Genomic DNA, 17,296 nt, shown 5'->3' with positions numbered 1-17,296 from the left:
AGGTGAGGTGAAGAAATGTGCATCTGAGCAAAAATAAAGTGATTTATATTCTTGCATCTGGCATTAGGAAGTGACATTGCAATGTTTAATTATTAGCTGCTGGGTCTGCCCTTGGAAACAGCCTCACCCCAAGATCCCCATGAAGGGAAATGGCAGCCTTTGAACCCATTTCAGAAAGTATCCCAGAACCCACCCATTGTTGACACTTGGCTGATGCCTCCTGGAAGACTTCCTTCTCAAATCCTCAAGTCCTTGACACTTCCTTTTTTTTCTCTTTCCCTCTTAAAGCGACCTTCACCAGGTGGGGCTTGGGCTACTTCCTGTTCCTGCCTGATTCATGGAAAATCAGCTGCTTCCTTTGATCAGGCAGCTTGGAAGGCACCAGAGCTGTGAATCTGGAAGCTTGGTCAGGTCAGCCAGGCTGTTGCTCGGAAGCTGCAGAGCAGGTGGGTGGAACTGGTTTCCAGGGGAAAGAAGGAACTTTTCCAGGGGCTTCCAGCGGGGGACGGTGGGAGAAGAGAGCACTCTTGCATTTGTCGATATGAATAATAATAAAAAAAAAACTTGGGGGGCCGGAACACACTGAAGGAAATAAACGTTATTCTTTTATAAAACTGTAGAAAAATAATTGTAGAAATGTAATGCCAATATACGAGTCTGTCTATTTAACACAAATGTTAACACTGTAACGCAAACGCAACAATTCAATGCCAATAATGACCAAATGTTTACTATTTCCTGCCTAAAAGTCCTCCGGACACAGGAACTTACACTTTGAGTAGAAATCCTACTATGAAAGAGGGGGATTTTGGCCCTAGGTGAAAATTACAAATAAACAAGATAACAGCAGATGGGTGGAAGAGGTCAGGATGACTTCAAAGTACATTATAAAGATGAAAGAGCTTCTTAGATGCGACATGCATTGTAGGGGTATCAAATGCAAAACTTGAAACCAGGCCAGGGCGCTCCTGGAACCCAATCCATTGGGAAGGATCTAGGAGGCCCGTTTGCAAACGCTTCTATTCTATTTCTTTTCTTTTTATCCTTTTTATGTTATTCTCCAATAAATCTTTGTTCTGTTAACCAGACTTGTCTTCGTATTGTGAGTATCAAAATTTGGGGGTCTTTACATTTCACACTACCACCACCGGTGTTCCAAGTACGGCTCTCACCTGGCACTTGATAGAAGACAGCGGCAATTGGAGAACAGCATTTCTCTGGCACGGAAAACGTCTTTTCTGCCTAGGCATATTAAGACAGCTTATGCAACTGACTTTAGGCAAACAAAGTTACTCTTGGTCAGGAAGCCACAGATGGGGACTCTGGAGCTATTTCCCTCTGCACCAGCCACCCAGCCGGCCCCTGCTTTGCGGCCCCCATGATCCAAGGGGCCTTGCACCTGCTGAGGAACCTCCAGCGAGGTCAGGGGAGCGCTTTGAAGGACCCAACTGCCATCCTTACTGTGGGAGCTGCCAAAGCCTTCGGGGTTCTCGAGGTGGAATTAGATCAGGGCAGCAGCTCCATTAATGGCCATGAGGGGGCAGCACAGGACAGGACTTTGCGCCATCTGCAGGCCCTGGGAAGTCTAGCAGCCCAGTGATGCTCACCCCCAGATTTTCTTTGGAGGGCCACTCCTAGCCTCTTCCAATTAGCGCCTCACAACCACCTGCCCAGGTAGTCTGGCCAACATGCTCTAGACTAGAGCTTGAGATATCCTGGCCAGCCCAGTAAATTTTGATTCGATTCACACAACACTACTCTCTCCGTAGGATCTAACACCCACATTCACATTTGCTAAGCAGGGCAGTCTTGAGCTGGACTTGTGGGGCTGTGCCTGTTGTCCAAGTCCAGCCTTCATTACTTCCTGGCTGAGTTCAAGCCGGTCTCTCAGTTGCCCCATCTCGGGGGCAATCCTGGTTCCAGCTGAAACCTTTCCTGAAGGAGAGATAAGGAGCCAGAAACTGTCCTCTCCTAAAAATACAGATTGCAGACACAAACCGGAGAGCAAGAATTCTTCCACCATGTTCTGCTCCAGTCAACCACCACTGATATGCAGGTTCTGAGGTTTTGCTTGATAAAGAAATACAGGGAATCGGAAGTTGCCTTCAAGCTTTATGTTTTTATTCAGCTGAATAGAGACGCTCCTCCAAATGAGGAGCCCCAAATGACAAGAAATCCTTGTATTTATTCTTTCTAATTATATAAGCAACCCATCCAGCAAAGCTGACACACATAAAATAAAGATTTCACCCAGTAAGTCTGCCACACTGTAGTTAAGAAGGGAGAGAGCAGAAGTAGGTGAACATGTTCTCTTTTGGGTGCTTCCCTAAAGATAGCATATATTCTCGGGTGAGTTAGGACATTGGGTGTTTTCCTTGCTATCCTTTCATGTCCCTGCATCCAGGACTCTGCAAGGAACCAAAGAGGGAGAGGCCATCTGTATGTATTCACAATTCATCCTGTCCCCAAATTCCTGGTCATCACCACACAAATAGTGTGCCCAGTTTGAGCCCCTCAACTACTGTACACAAGTTTCAGGGGAGGACAAGGCGAATGGTCGAGTCCACCTGTTGCAGCAAAAAGTAGGGGTACCTTTTTATCAAATCTCAATCTACTGGGAAATCAGTTGAAACAGATGCAATTAAACAGGATTGCTAATTCCTTGCATGATGCATTGGGTGTACATTTTGATTTATGACTAACAATCTTCTAAATAAAACAAAATCACTGCCTGAAGCCTTTGTAGCTTTTAAACCTACATTTGAGAGAAATCTTGATGACCGTGCAGAATTCAGTAGAAAAGGATGTTACTTTTTCTCATTCAGCATTTGTATGAAATGTGCTTCAGAAAAGTCCCCCAGGGCTGTATTTAGACCTCCACCCTCTTTAAGTAGCACCTCCACTCCTCGACAGCTCATCTGTCTCTTGCTTACACCTCCTCAATCCCTGGGCCCTACTTCTGCTCCTCTATGGTGAGGATCTGGATCGAAGCTTTGTTGGTCTTAGAGAGTCTCCTGTTTCTGCTAAGAAGCTTTGAAGACGAAGGGACCATTGAGAGCGTCCGATGTACAAGAGTTTCAGATATCTGGGGATGGTCTTAGAAGGCGCTGACCTTTGCAAAACCCATTTAGATTATATCAGTGACAGGGAGGAGTTCGGTCACATCCCCAACAATGAAGGCCAAATTAGCCCCAGTGTCAGGTCCTGCCAGTTCCTACCATCTGGAGGGGCATTGGGGGCAGGAGGGCTGGACAAATGGACAATATGTTTGTACGTGATGGGAAACAGGGAGGGGGGAAATGAAAGGCGATGAAGTTCAGAGAAGCCCAGAATTGGTTTCTAGCAGAGGCACCTTTTGCTCCAATCTGATGAAGCTGAGAGTCTTTCCTTCCTAGATTCTGCCACGGCACTCTTGTTCAAATTAGAAGATCATTTAAAAGCAACATTAATCTTACAAGGTTTCCTTTAATGAAAAGAGGAGCCCAGGACAAATACAGTAGAAAAAGTACAAAAGAATAGTTGATTGGTTGGATGGAAGAAATCCTGTTACATTCAGAAACATCCCATAATAACATAATCATTTAAAACCACTGTATTAAAAGGAGAATGTTCCCATGGGAAAAGGCATCTTGAGCCATTTAAATCTATTGAGAAAAGATACAATTTCAGCCAGCTGAAACCTTTAGCATGTACAATTGAAAAAGTCCTTGGTTATTCAGCCTGAGAGAGTCCCTTGTTTTGCAGCTAGAAAGTTACAAGCAACTGGATGCTAAAGCAGAAACCTTCCATATTACAAGAGTTTCATAAAAATATTAACGTTACAAGAAAGTGCAACCAAGTAGAAGAAACCTGTTTCTTGGCCCTCAGCAAGGACTGTATTCCTGCAACACAGAGGTCTTCACAGGAGGCAAAGGTTACGGCCCAAATAACGTGAATGGCTAAGCAGAGAGCAAAGGTAATACTAAGGATCAGGTAAGAGGAAAAAAGAGAGAAAAGGGAGAATTGGCTCATTAATAACCAAGAGTGCAGTTTGTTCTCTGTGTGGAAGGAGGGAGTGGTCCAAAAGGTACAGAAGAGGTGAAAGTCTTACTTCAAGGGAAGAATTAACCCAGGAGAGAGCGCTCTGATTTCCAGGCCCATGGAAAGAACCGTGGACGCAATGTAAATTGGAAAGTTTCTCCAGAACATTCCAATAGCAGCTTCTGGATCTCAAAAAGAAATCTCACCAATCAGAAGAAATTGTGATACGAGTTTGTGGAACTGAATACACTTCTACTCAGGAGATTACGTACCCGTTGAAAAGTGTGTAAAGCTATTCAAATTCAACTATTAGGCATGACAGAACAGCACAATCATTAAACAGAGAGTAGCAACAAAGGGAAGAGTAAAATGGTGCTTTCCGTAAGTTTACTTATTCTTGAATGTTTCAGATGAGAATACATTACACACTCATGTTGACCCACAAAGGATGAGAATTGCCAGAAAGCAATGGGAATACTGTGGTCTGGACGGTCACGGACTTGTTTTCCAAACAGGTGCACTTTATCCCTTGCCAAAAGATTCCCACTGCAAAAGCCTTAGCAAAACTTTTCATCCAACACATTTACAGATTGCATGGGGCACCCCAACGCATCATCTCTGACAGGGGGGTGCAATTTACGTCTGCATTTTGGAAGGAATTTTTATCCCTCTTAGGAACCACTCAGGGACTGACATCTAGCCACCACCCTCAAGGAAATGGATCGGCTGAAAAAATGAACTCCGTACTTAAGCAATATTTAAGATGTTTTCTTAGTTTCCAGCAGACCGAGTGGGCGGACTTACTCCCTTTTGCAGAAGTTGCCTACAATAATGCAGTCCACTCCAGCACAGGTTACACTCCTTTTCAAATAGCCACCGGTCAAAGTTTCAACCCCATGCCAGAATTAACCCCAAACGAACCAACGATCCCTTCGCTGAAAGAATGGATGGAAAAACTACAAAACACCTGGCCAATAGTTAGAAAAGCACTAGATGAAGCTAGGCAGGCATACAAAGCACAAGCCGATAAAAAAAGGGTTGAGCCTACACCATTCATTATAGGAGAAATGGTGTACTTATCTACAAAATACCTAAAGTCCCTACAGCCCTGTAAAAAACTTGGACCAAAATATATAGGACCTTTTCCAATTAAAAGAATCATAAATCCAGTAACAGTAGAATTAGAATTACCCAAAAATCTCAGGCAAATACACCCAATTTTTCATTGCAGCTTGCTGAAAAGAGAGCATCAGTCACCTCTACGGCCAAAAATCCCCCCCCCACCACCTCCAGTCATGGTGGAGGGTGAACAACACTTCGAAATAAAAGAAATCCTTGATTCTAGGAGATATCATGGAGCAACTCAGTACCTAGTTGCCTGGAAACACCTCCCTCCCTCACAAAACGAGTGGGTCCATAAACGTCATGTCAGAGCCCCGAAGCTATTGAAGAAGTTTCACACAGAGTATCCTAACAAGCCTGACTAAGTGTTATACCTGTTTTGTTTTCTTTCAGGTGGATCTCTCTTATTTGTAAGAGGGGCCGGATGTCAGAATCCAATTATATTTCATCTTTAATCATCAAATATAGAAAACCCCAATTCTGCCTTCTCTGGATTCTGCCATAAGAGGGAGAGAAGGGGGAGAACAAAGGGGCTTTATGGCCCTCACTTCCTTCAGTACACTTCAAAGAGCTGAATGTTGTTTATTGTAACCAAAGCGTTAGCATACCAAAGAAGGGTATTTGCCTTTCATGTAGTTATCTGAAGTCTCCATCCAGACGGAAGAAAGAAGAAAGGGGGTGGAATTGTGATACTTGAAACTATCACTGGAAGGGGGGTTGATTGGGTGGGACTACTGGGGAACCCCTTAAAACCTTGAATGGGAGAGCTTGAACCCCAAGTCCTGTCTAGCACGCCTGCAACCATTTTCTCTTAATAAAGGATTCCTGTTGGAAGAATTATTCCAAGAGTTCTGTCTTCATAAGATGCAAAGTGGGGTGGGTCCTTACAGCAATGAAGGGTAAGTGTTCACATCTTCCAAACTCCAGACATAGGGTTTTTCTCCTGTGTGGATCCTTTGATTATACAGAATTCCCGCCCTCTTGAAGCTCTTTCCACATTCCAGGCATTTATAGGGTTTCTCTTGTGTGAATTCTTTGATGTTTATGGAGACCTCCACTTTCTGTAAAGCTCTTTCCACACTGGAGGCATTTATATGGTTTCTCTCCTGAATGGATTCTTTGATGTTTATAAAGGTTGCTCCTATGTGTGAAGCTCTTTCCACACTCTAGGCATTTATGCCGTTTTTCTCCTGTGTGGATCCTTTGATGTATATAAAGGCTGCTCCTCTGACTGAAGCTCTTTCCACACTCCAGGCATTTATGTGGTTTCTCTTCTGTGTGGATACTTTGATGTACATAAAGGTTGCTCCTCTGCCTGAAACTCTTTCCACACTCCAGGCATTTATGCAGTTTTTCTCCTGTGTGGATCCTTTGGTGTACATAAAGGGTGCTCTTATGTCTGAAGCTCTTTCCACACTCCAGGCATTTATGCAGTTTTTCTCCTGTGTGGATACTTTGATGTACATAAAGGCTGCTCTTATGTCTGAAGCTCTTTCCACACTCCAGGCATTTATGCAGTTTTTCTTCTGTGTGGATCCTTTGATGTACATAAAGGTTGCTCTTCTGCCTGAAACTCTTTCCACACTTCAGGCATTCATATGGTTTTTCTCCTGAGTGGATTCTTTGATGAATATAAAGGCTGAACTTCCGATCAAAGCTTTTTCCACACTCCAGGCATTTATACGGTTTTTCTCCTGAGTGGATCTTTTGATGTCTATAAAGGTTTCCCCTCTGACTGAATCTCTTTCCACACTTCAGGCATTTATGCTGTGTCTGTCCTAAATGGATTCTTTGATGTACATAAAGGCTGCTCATATGTCTGAAGCTCTTTCCACATTCCAGGCATTTCTGTGGTTTCTCTCCTGAATGGATCTTTTGATGGGTATAAAGGCTGCTGCTCTGACTGAAGCTCTTTCCACACTCCAGGCATTTATATGGTTTTTCTCCTGAGTGGATTCTTAGATGTACATAAAGGCTGCTCCTCTGATTGAAACTCTTTCCACACTCCAGGCATGTATAAGGTTTTTCTCCAGTGTGGATCCTTTGATGGCTTTTAAGATGCCCATTTCTTTTGAAGGATTTTCCACATTCCGGGCATTTAAATGGTTTTTCTCCTGTGTGGATTATTAGATGCTTTTTAAGATCTCCATTTCTTTTGAAGGATTTTCCACATTCCGGGCATTCATATTTCTCTCCTGCCTCCTGGATTCTGTAGTGTTTTCTGAGTCTCCCGCCTGTCCCGAAGGCCCCTCCGCCCTCCAGGCCCGTCTCGGGGTCTCCGCCCGTTTCCTGCTCCCCGCTTCTCCCTCCGGGCGGCCTCCTTTCCCGGAGTCCCCTTCGGCTCATCCCTGCCGGGCCTCCCCCGCCGTCTTCTCCCGGGGCTGTTCCGCGGGGCCTCCTCTCCTCTCGGGCGGCGCCTCCTTCCTTCCTTCCTTCCTTCCTCCGCCGGGCTCGCCCGTCCTCCTGCAGGGGCGAAGGGGGGGAGGAGAGGCGGGTCACGGCTTCGTCCCTTCCCCGGAGGGGAGTCCCAGACCCGCCCGGGGAGGAAGGCCGAAGCCTCGGCCTCTCCGTGGGACTTTCCGGGCAGGCCTCCCTCCCAGCGCCCGTCCCGCCAGACCAGGCCTCGGCCTCCCCCCTCCCTCCCCCAGAGCGCCCCTCGGACTGCCACTCCCAGCATCCCTTGCGCCCCACCTGGATCCGAGCCCGTCCGCGGCAGAGTCAATATGGCGCCTCAGTTTCGTTTCATCCCGGAAGTGGAGGCGGGACTTCTCTGCGCGGCCTTTTCCTGGATGCTCTTCCTCTTTCGCTCGAAGCGACCGCCCCTAGGAGTCCTCTTGCCAATCGCCGCCATCGCCAGAGCGACCAATCGGCGTCCTCCTTACCTCCATCGCCCAGATGCCGCCTGCGCAGTAGCAAATGTTGTCTCCGTCCGGCGAGGGGGTGGGACGAGGAACCCTTTGACCTTTGGGGTCCCGTCTCCCGCCCCGCATACAGGCAGGCGGAGCTGAGGGACTTCCGGCGCTGCGTCTCCGGCCCATGCCGGAAGTGGGGGCGGGACTCTCCCGTCAATCGCCGGCGCCGTCCCCCGACCAATCGGCGTCCTCCTCCTCCTCCTCGGCGAACGAGATGGCGGCCAGCGCGGTGCGGAGGGGCCTTTTGGGCCCGGCGCGGAGGTGAGTCGAGGCCTCGGCCTTGATTTTCGTGCCCTCCGGCCGAGGGGACTCCACAGGGGAGGGCCTCGCTGCCCCACTCCCCCTCCAGGGGCTGCCGCTGGGGGTTTTTGCCGCCCTCCTGCAGGGACGAGGGTCCCCTCCGGCTCTTCCGCGGGGCTCCGGCCTCTCCTGCCCCGCGCCGAGGGCCTCAGCCTCCCCCCCCTCCCGTTGCAGGCTAGGCCTCGCCGGGTCGCGGCGGTTCAGCAGCGGGGGCGGCTACCCCGGCACACCGCTGACGGCCCCTCTGCCGGGGCTGCCCAAGCCCACCTTCGCCGGCCTGGACGGGCCGGAGGGCTTCGAGACGGAGGTCAGCGCCCTGGAGGGCGGGCTGCGCGTGGCCTCCCAGAGGAGGTTCGGGCCCTTCTGCACCCTGGGCGGTAAGGGGCGCGGGGGGGGGGCGGCGGGTCGAGGGGCCGGGGGCCGGAGCGCCCAGCCGGCCCAAAGCGAGGCCGGCGCCCCGGCGGGCCCGAGAACTGACCCGTCTGCCCGGCTTTTCTGCCCTCTGACCAGTCCTGATCAACTCCGGGTCGAGATACGAAGCCAAGTACACCGGCGGCATTTCCCACTTCCTGGAGAAGTTGGCCTTTTCCGTGAGTGCCTTCCCCGGGTTTGGTTTGGAAAGCGGAAGGGTCGGGCTTAACGGCCAGCCTGGGGGGCTTGGGGGCCCCGTGGGCGTTAAGCGAGGCCTCCCAGGCAGGTCACGTTCCCCCCTCTCTGGATCTTCCTGCCTGCTAGGCTCTGGGCCTGAATTCTGCTCCAAAAGCTGCCAGCAAACCTCTAACGGTAGTAGGGCAGGGATAGGCCACCTTGGCTCTTTTATGACTCCGGGACTTCAACTCCCAGAATTCCTGAGCCAGCATGGGGGACCTATGGCCCCTTCATGACTGGTGGACTTCAACTCCCAGAATTCCTCAGCCAGCATGGGGGAACTATGGCCCCTTCATGACTGGTGGACTTCAACTCCCAGAATTCCTCAGCCAGCATGGGGGAAACTATGGCCCCTTCATGACTGGTGGACTTCAACTCCCAGAATTCCTGAGCCAGCATGGCTCAGCTTGGAAACCTCTCCCTTTCCCCTCAGCATGGCTGGCTTAGGAATTCTGGGAGTTGAAGTCCACGAGCCATCAAAGAGCTAAGGTGGCCAACCCCTGGCCTAGGCCGCTTTATGACTCGTGGACTTCAACTCCCAGAATTCCCGAGCCAGCATGGCTCAGCTTGGAAACCTCTCCCTTTCCCCTCAGCATGGCTGGCTGAGGAATTCTGGGAGTTGAAGTCCACGAGCCATCAAAGAGCCAAGGTGGCCAACCCCTGTATTAGGGCTTAACTGCATATAATTTAGTTGCATTTTATTTTTGCCTTCTCGACCCAATCCTTCCAGGAAAATGATCTCCTTTGCTTCCTTCCTTTTCTGTTTAGTCTACAGCTCAGTTTAGCAGCAAGGATGAGATCCTTCTCACGCTGGAGAAGCACGGAGGCATTTGTGATTGCCAGGTGTCAAGGTCTGTTTCCTTTCGGACCTCCTTTGGCCAGGCGGTGCTTCGACAAATCCGAGCTGGGTGGCTTTTGACTGGAACCTATTATATATGGCATACTTTACCCCTAACTCTTGTCTATGGGGATTCTCAATCGTCCAGGTCATAGTCAGTGAAAAAGCATCTTTGGGATTTTTCCTAGCTCCCATTTTAGTATGTGATCCCCTCTATCCTTCACAGAGAGGCTAATGGGAGATTCTGTCGTTTGAGTGATGCAGTGTGCCATTTTTCATGCAGAGGTTTAAGGTCCTTTGTTGCGGAGGCTTAATCCTGCCTTCACACCCTGGGTGGAGACCATGCCCCCCCCAGTAGAACATGAAACCTATTTATTTATTTATTTATTCATTTATGAGACTTATATACCAGTAAGCAATATATATATATGGGTCCTCATTTTACCTACCCCGGAAGGATGGAAGGCTGAGTCAACCTTGAGCCGGTGAGATTTGAACCGCTGACCTGCTGAACACAGTCAGCTAAAGTGGCCTGCAGTACTGCACTCTAACTGCTGCGCCACCTCGGCTCTTTTGCTCTTCTTTCAGGGATACCACCATGTATGCCATTTCTGCAGATAGCAGGGGCCTGGACCCCATGGTCAGTCTCTTAGCTGATGTGGTTCTCCAGCCCAGACTGTCAGGTAATCTTCGTGTGTGTGTGTGTGTATGTGTAGTTAAGAAAGTAGATTGCCAGGTGAGATTGTCACAGCGTCTTCTGTGCCTCAAGAGAAGAGAGCCAGGCAGGATTTCGCTCTCCCACCTGAACGCAAACTGCGTTGCCATAAAGGTGTTTGTGATTTCTGCCAGAGGAGAATGTGGTGCAGTGGCATAATTTGGAAGGACAGGAGTGAGAGAGGCCAAGATGGCAGGAGGGGTGTAGGTGGGTGCCCAATCAAATGTATCTGCTGGGAAGGAACACAGGTTGATTCTGTGGGGTTTGGTGGCTGTTTGGGACGTGGGTAGGAATTTCCCTCCTCCTCCAGGGGCTTTGGGCCGTTGTCCCTTGGGAGGAGGTTGGGTCCTGTGGCCTGGATCCAAAGGGGGTCCTCCTTGGCTTCTCTTGGCAGATGAGGAAATCGAGATGACTCGAATGGCGGTCCGCTTTGAGCTGCAGGACCTGAACATGAGGCCCGATCCAGAGCCGTTGCTGACTGAGATGATCCACGCAGTAAGGCCCTCTGGCATTCTGCCCCATGAAGCCCCCGAGCTGTTCAGTGGCCTTCTAATCTGGATTGAGCTGGGGGGGGGCAAGTGGGGGAAGGACCCTGTTATCAGCATGCCAGGGAGGGCAACCCCTGAGGAGTTTGAGGACGCCCGTGGGGGCTTCCTCAGTGTGGCTGAGAATTCCCTTTCAGTGGTGGATGCAGGACCTGAATAGTTTTCAGAAGAAACAAGTTTGTCTTTCTTACGAGGAGCATTAGGTGCTCGTTAGGTGAGGCGGGAAGGAACAATAAGGCAAAAGATGTTGTGCCAATGCGTTGTGTTCCTGCCTGCGGTTTGGGAAGTGAACGAATAGCCCAGTGGTGTGCAGCATTGGGGAATGCAAAGTCAAAATGGAGCTTTGTGCGAGTTTGGGTGTCCCCCCCCCCCCAAAAAAAACCCGTGTCTTTCCTTCTGGCCAACAGAGTAGTGTGACATTATGCTTTAGAGCAGTGGTTCTCAACCTTTTTAATGCTGCGACCCCCAAGCGGTCGTAAGTCGAGGACTACTCAACCGCTCGTAAGTCGAGGACTACTCAACCGTTGCAGCACCGTTTGCAGAATGGGACTTTTGGCGGGCTCAGCAGTGCAGAGACAGCCTGGACAATTCCTACTGGCTTTCGAAAGCCAATAGAATAAAAGGGAGTAGCACAGCTAAGGAAAAGGGGAAAAAATGGCGGACTGCGAAACGGTCGTTCGACCCCAAATGGGGTCCCGACCCATCGGTTGAGAACCACTGCTTTAGGGGGTGGGGGGGCACTGTTGATTTCTCCTGTAATCTGTATTTTTCTTGGATCGTGCAGCCCAAGATGCAATGCTCCGTCTTTGAGGGGGAACCTCACCTACTGCATCTGCACCCATCCCTGCTCAAAGCCCCTTCTCAGCTTTGGGCCCACAGCGCTTCACGCACAGAACTGCTTGCAGGCCGTGACGTTGGGGGCAGAGGGAGGTCCCTTCGAAGATGTTCTCAGTAGTTCAGGCCGTGGATCAGGGAGACCTGGGTTCAAATCAAGGTTTATCAGACAGTGAAGGCCTACCATCAACTGCTCAATCCAGTGCATGTTTAGGAGAGCCTTTAGGGGAGGCTGTTATTTTCAAGGTATGAGCTCCCTTCTGCTCACTGGAGCTTGTATTTTGATCCACAGAGTTGAGCAGCCAGGGCTCTTCCCGGTGCAAGTGGCCCACCATAATCCTAAAGCAAGGAAGTTGTGGTCAAATGTATGTTTGTCATTGCCTTGTTTTCTGAAAATCATTTGAGCTTGCCCTTCCCACAGGCCGCTTACAGGGAAAACACCGTGGGATTGAACAGGTTCTGTCCGGCGGAGAACATTGAGAAAATCGACAGGGCGCTCCTCCACTCGTACCTGAGGAATTACTACACCCCCGACAGGATGGTGTTGGCTGGTGTGGGAATCGAACACCAGCAGCTTGTGGACTGTGCTCGCAAGTACTTCCTGGGAGCCGTGCCAGTGTGGGGAAACGGGAAAGCTGAGGATGTGGACAAGTCAGTTGCCCAGTACACTGGCGGGATCCTCAAGGTGAGGAAGGGGGGGGGGGGGCGCTCTCTGCTTCTCTCGCCAAGCTCTGCCGAGATGGGCGGAAGGAACAGAAAAACTAGCCTGAAGCTGGAGTTCATTTCAGTGCCAAGGACTCAGTACTGGCACGTTGGGAAGCAAAGCCACTTTGGCATCTCTTGGTTTCATAAAGCGATTTGTTACGGTTTAAAATGGAGGAGTTGCCTTAAATTTGTTCTCGGAGCAGCTAGAACGAAGGTAAAGAAATAAAAACAATATCGGAAGGATGTGCAGTACATGTAGAATGTAGCCAGTTACTGTATTTCTTTGACCACGAAGACGGGGCATTATGGATGTTGATCCCAAATATCTGAATATCATCAAGGTCCTTTGAAAGAGGGGGGGGGAGAGAGATTTTCTCCGCTCCAGAAAGATCGGATTTGCAGTGTGTCTAAAGTCTTGAAAGAGGAGGGAACGGCATGCTCGGCTGGTGGAACAAAGCTCAGACCTCTTTCGGCTGCTTCCCTCCCAGGCCCCTGGGAGAGCCAGCACAGTAGTTTTGAGTCAGGCAATCACGTGGATGCCTCAATTAACGACATCCCCGACCCGCGACTGTAAGTCAAGGATTCTGTGCCTCTTTCAAAATGAACATAAAGAGCGACTCACAATGATAAAAATAAGCACAAGGCAGTCCAAGCATTTAAAAGCAGTAAAAAGCACCCTTTAAAAAGCTGAAGGTAAAAAGAATAGTCTAGAGCAGCGATGGTGAACCTTTTAGAGACCGAGTGCCCAAACTGCAACCCAAAACCCACTTATGCATCGTCGAGTGCCGGGTGGGTGTGGCCCACTGGATGGGCTTGGCCTATTGGGTGGGCATGGTTGTGGTAACAGCAGACTGGGTGGGACTAAAAAGTTCAATCAATCAATTCTAACTTTGCGTGATCTCCCCCCCCCCCGCAATAAGTTGAAATTGATTGATTGAACCTTGCTTTTTTTGCACACGGCGGCGGAGGCCTAAAGCGAAAAGGTTTTATAAAACCCAGCTGAAGGCCTGGGACTGGGGCGACGGCGCGCGCGCCCACAGAGAGGGCTCTGAGTGCCGCCTCTGGCACCCGTGCCATGGTTCGCCACCACGGCTCTAGGCACACCACGGACTCTCTCCCTCTCTCTGCAGCTTGAGAAGGACATGTCAGATGTGAGTTTAGGGCCAACCCCCATCCCAGAGTTGGCCCACATCATGATTGGACTGGAAAGCTGCTCGTTTCTGGTAAGCATCCGCTTCTAGCCGGGGCGGCCCTTTTGCTGGACGTCTGAGTGACCCATCTGGTTTGGCTTCTCTGCTCCAGGAGGAAGACTTCATTCCCTTCGCTGTCTTAAACATGATGATGGGCGGCGGTGGGTCTTTCTCGGCTGGAGGCCCCGGCAAAGGCATGTTCACGCGGCTGTATCTCAACGTCCTCAATCGGTGGGTCCCTCTGTCTTCGCTTCACTGCTAAGAGCCAGGAGTGGAGACAAGCGGAGCCGGAGCCTGGGGGCGGGAAGGGCGCTGACCTTCCATTTGGAAGTTGGGGAGGGGGGAGACTGTCTGAGTGGACAAAGGAGTAGTCAGTTTACACATTGTGCTAAGCCAGTGGTTCTCAACCTTTTTCATGCCGCCACCCCCAACCGGTTGTAAGTCGAGGACTACTCAACCTGTTGTAAGTCGAGGACTACTCAACTGGTGCAGCACCGTTTGCAGAAAGGGACTTTTGGCGGGCTCAGCAGGGCAGAGACAGCCTGGACAATTCCTATTGGCTTTTGAAAGCCAATAGAATTAGACTCTATTCAAGAGAGTCTATTCTATTGGCTTTCAAAAGCCAATAGAATAAAAGGGAGGAGCACAGCTAAGGAAAAGGGGGGGGGGAATAGCGGACTGCGTTGTTTGGTGACCCCATGAAACGGTCATTCGACCCCAAATGGGGTCCCGACCCACAGGTTGAGAACCACTGTGCTAAACCATATTTCTATCTACCTACTCTGATGAAAAACCAATTCTGACTCTAGTCTGGAGTCTGTCATACTACGAAAAGGGAGGAGGGAAAGCATGGGGGGGTTTATGACTCTCACTTCCTTCTTTAACTACAAAGTGACCGTTTGTGGATTCTCATGGAGAGAACTAACCATAACAATGTGGCCATCGCCTTTCATCTCACTCCCCTTTGCCGGCAGTGAGGAAAAAGGGGGTGGGAAATACAACGCCTGGGATCTGGGAAAAGAGAGGATGAGTGGAGCGGACTGACGGATTGAATCGCCTGGAAGAACTGTGGGGTGGGGGCTGCTTGGAAACAGTTTAAAACATTGAATGGTGGGAGAGGATCCCCCAGATCCTGTCTAGCATGCCTGCAATCAGCTTCTCTTAATAAATATCTCTGTGGGAAGAGACATTCCAAGAGTTCTGTCTTAAGATGTAAGATTGAGGTGGGTCCCTACAATTAGCTTGAATTGTGGGGTGGTTTTTTGTTTTTGTTTTGCTAATCCAGCAGGGATAGAGCTCCTGCTCCTGCTGTGAACGCAGGATAGATTGCAGCCTGAGTGAACCAGATGGCTTTGCACAACGTGCTGAATTGCTGAGCAGTCCCGATCTGGGTTGTCCCCAATCAGCCGTTGCGTCTCTTGCGAATGTATCTGCGTGTCTGGCAGAATTCTTTGGGAATCCGACTGGCTGATACTTCCCTTTCTGCATCATAGCAGCCTTCCCTGGGTCAACCGGTGGCTGGGGCTGATAGGACATGTGGTCCGACTCTTGAGGAGGACCCACAGTTGCCAGAGGCTCTTAGGGAACCCTACAAGGCCGCTGATATTCCCCCGTCCCCTTCTCTGCTGCTCTCTCCCAGGCACCACTGGATGTACAACGCCACCTCCTACCACCACAGCTACGAGGACACCGGCCTCCTGTGCATCCACGCCAGTGCAGATCCCAGACAGGTGAGCTGGTCCTCAGAATGGATTCCTCATCCGCCAGGCACGTCCTCTCTTAGACAGTTGGAGATTGGGCTACATCTACCAGGCCAGCAGGCGAGGGAGCAGCCGTCCCCAGTGCCCCCTCACCTGGCCTGGCGAGCAGAAGGCCTCCTTTCCTGCCCTTGCCCCCGAGGTCTCCCCCGAAGGCCTCCACCCTCCAGGAAGGGAGAGGCCTGGGATGGAATCGGTTCTCACGCTCGGCTCCTCCGCATCTCCTCCTCGATTGCAGGTCCGTGAAATGGTGGAAATCATCACCCGGGAATTCGTTTTAATGGCTGGAGCCCTGGGAGAGGTAAGACGTTGGGGAGGAGGGTTTGTGTCGGGGCTTTGGGCTCGGAGCAGGGCCCTCTTTCAGAAGCTGGAGCGGCTCCATTGCCTCCCCCTCTCGGTTGAACTGGAGCGGGCCAAGACCCAGTTGCGGTCCATGCTGATGATGAACCTGGAGTCTCGGCCGGTCATTTTCGAGGACGTCGGGAGACAGGTCTTGGCCACGGGAGGGAGGAAGCTGCCGCAGGAGCTCTGTGTCCTGATCGGTGAGTGAAAGGCTCGGCTTCCCGAGCTGCGGCTCGATGGAGCCTCCCCACTGGAGGAGAAAATTCTGGGAGGGGTCCTTGGTTTCCGAGTCTGCTGCCGGAGTGAGCCCACCTCCCTTGCTCTGCGGCCCAAAGCCCCTTGTGGGATTTCACCGTCCTCCCCAGCTGGAGGCCTTCCCCTTGGGCTCTCCCTCCCTTTGCTCCTCCTGGGTCTCTGGGCCCACTCTCGGCGGATCCCGAGGTAGCCTGGCCCACATTGTGGTGGAGCAGCCTTGTGTGGGAGCGGGTGTCACACGGCGCCGCACAGACTGATGCTGGTGGCCTCCGTTTCCCTCCTGCACAGACAAAGTGAGTGCCGGTGACATCAGGCGGGTGGCGACGAAGATGCTGCGGAAGAGGCCGGCAGTGGCTGCCCTGGGGGACTTGCGGGAGCTGCCCAGCTACGAGGACCTCCAGGCCGCCCTCGCCAGCAAGGACGGGCGCCTTCCCAGGGTGTACCGGCTGTTCCGTTAAGGTTGCAGCTGCCCCACCCAGGGCTTTGGTCGAGACGACCCGTTGCTCGCCAAGTGCTTCTTCTCTGCCAAGAGGGCGACTTGGCGCGCACACTGGGCATCGGAGGAAGGTGTTCGCCAGAGCCTTTTCCACATCTGTTCAAATTCTGTTCAGCTTTAAAAATAACTTACTTTGTGAGACTCAAACTAAATGAGAAGATGGAGGCCGGACGGTTGACGAGAGCTGCTCCTAACGAATCAGATTGCTATTTTGGTATTTCAAATTCCTGTCCTTGTCGATTTGTCTTGAATTAAGGGACAGTAAATCTGAGCCACGTCCATGGCGAAGAATACAGATAAAAGAGTTAATGAGGGTGCTACACTGTGGTATGTTGACTTTGTTTTCAAAATTAAGTTTAAACTATGAGTGGTAAATCGTATTTTCAATTGGTTGCAACAAAACTGAACTTTAAGATCGGGAGATTTATTCACTGTCTATGTTGGGTTTTTAGTTGCAGTAATAAGACAGTTTTTCAGGTGCCATTTTTTTCTGTTACTTTTTGACCCCAGATGAGAACTTTTCTCACATAGGGAGCCCTTGACTTAGGACCACAATTGGAACCAGAATCTGTTGTAAATTGTCCTAAATTGAGACATCGTGTGACTGGACCTGATTT

General features: G+C 50.6%; 2 protein-coding genes and 1 pseudogene across 2 annotated transcripts in view; 2 read left to right on the top strand and 1 right to left on the bottom strand.

Annotated features, from left to right (window-relative positions):
- Positions 1–17,296, top strand: part of LOC120317510 (zinc finger protein 501-like) — a 661,069-nt gene that overhangs the window by 34,615 nt on the left and 609,158 nt on the right. The window lies entirely within an intron of this gene.
- On the bottom strand, positions 5,909–7,976 carry LOC120317521 (annotated as a pseudogene).
- On the top strand, positions 8,146–16,999 carry PMPCA (peptidase, mitochondrial processing subunit alpha). The gene is made up of 13 exons (XM_039364185.1): positions 8,146–8,315; positions 8,529–8,731; positions 8,865–8,944; positions 9,771–9,853; positions 10,429–10,523; positions 10,950–11,050; positions 12,356–12,619; positions 13,770–13,862; positions 13,942–14,060; positions 15,469–15,559; positions 15,825–15,886; positions 15,983–16,128; positions 16,472–16,999. The coding sequence occupies exons 1-13, from the start codon at positions 8,179–8,181 to the stop codon at positions 16,639–16,641; spliced, it is 1,644 nt and encodes a 547-aa protein (XP_039220119.1). The 5' UTR covers positions 8,146–8,178; the 3' UTR covers positions 16,642–16,999.

The sequence above is a fragment of the Crotalus tigris genome, unplaced genomic scaffold, assembly GCF_016545835.1.
Source record: "Crotalus tigris isolate CLP2741 ecotype Arizona unplaced genomic scaffold, ASM1654583v1 scf7180000019692.1526454, whole genome shotgun sequence".
NCBI lineage: Eukaryota > Metazoa > Chordata > Lepidosauria > Squamata > Viperidae > Crotalus > Crotalus tigris.
This window is presented reverse-complemented; position numbering and strand designations above follow the sequence as displayed.

Excerpts from the sequence above, each read along its gene's own strand:
- PMPCA (XM_039364185.1), top strand. The coding sequence starts at position 8,179 with ATGCCGGAAGTGGGGGCGGGACTCTCCCGTCAATCGCCGGCGCCGTCC. Across the intron at positions 8,732-8,864 it reads GCCCTTCTGCACCCTGGGCG|TCCTGATCAACTCCGGGTCG; the intron begins GTAAGGGGCGCG and ends CCCTCTGACCAG. Across the intron at positions 11,051-12,355 it reads TGACTGAGATGATCCACGCA|GCCGCTTACAGGGAAAACAC; the intron begins GTAAGGCCCTCT and ends CCCTTCCCACAG.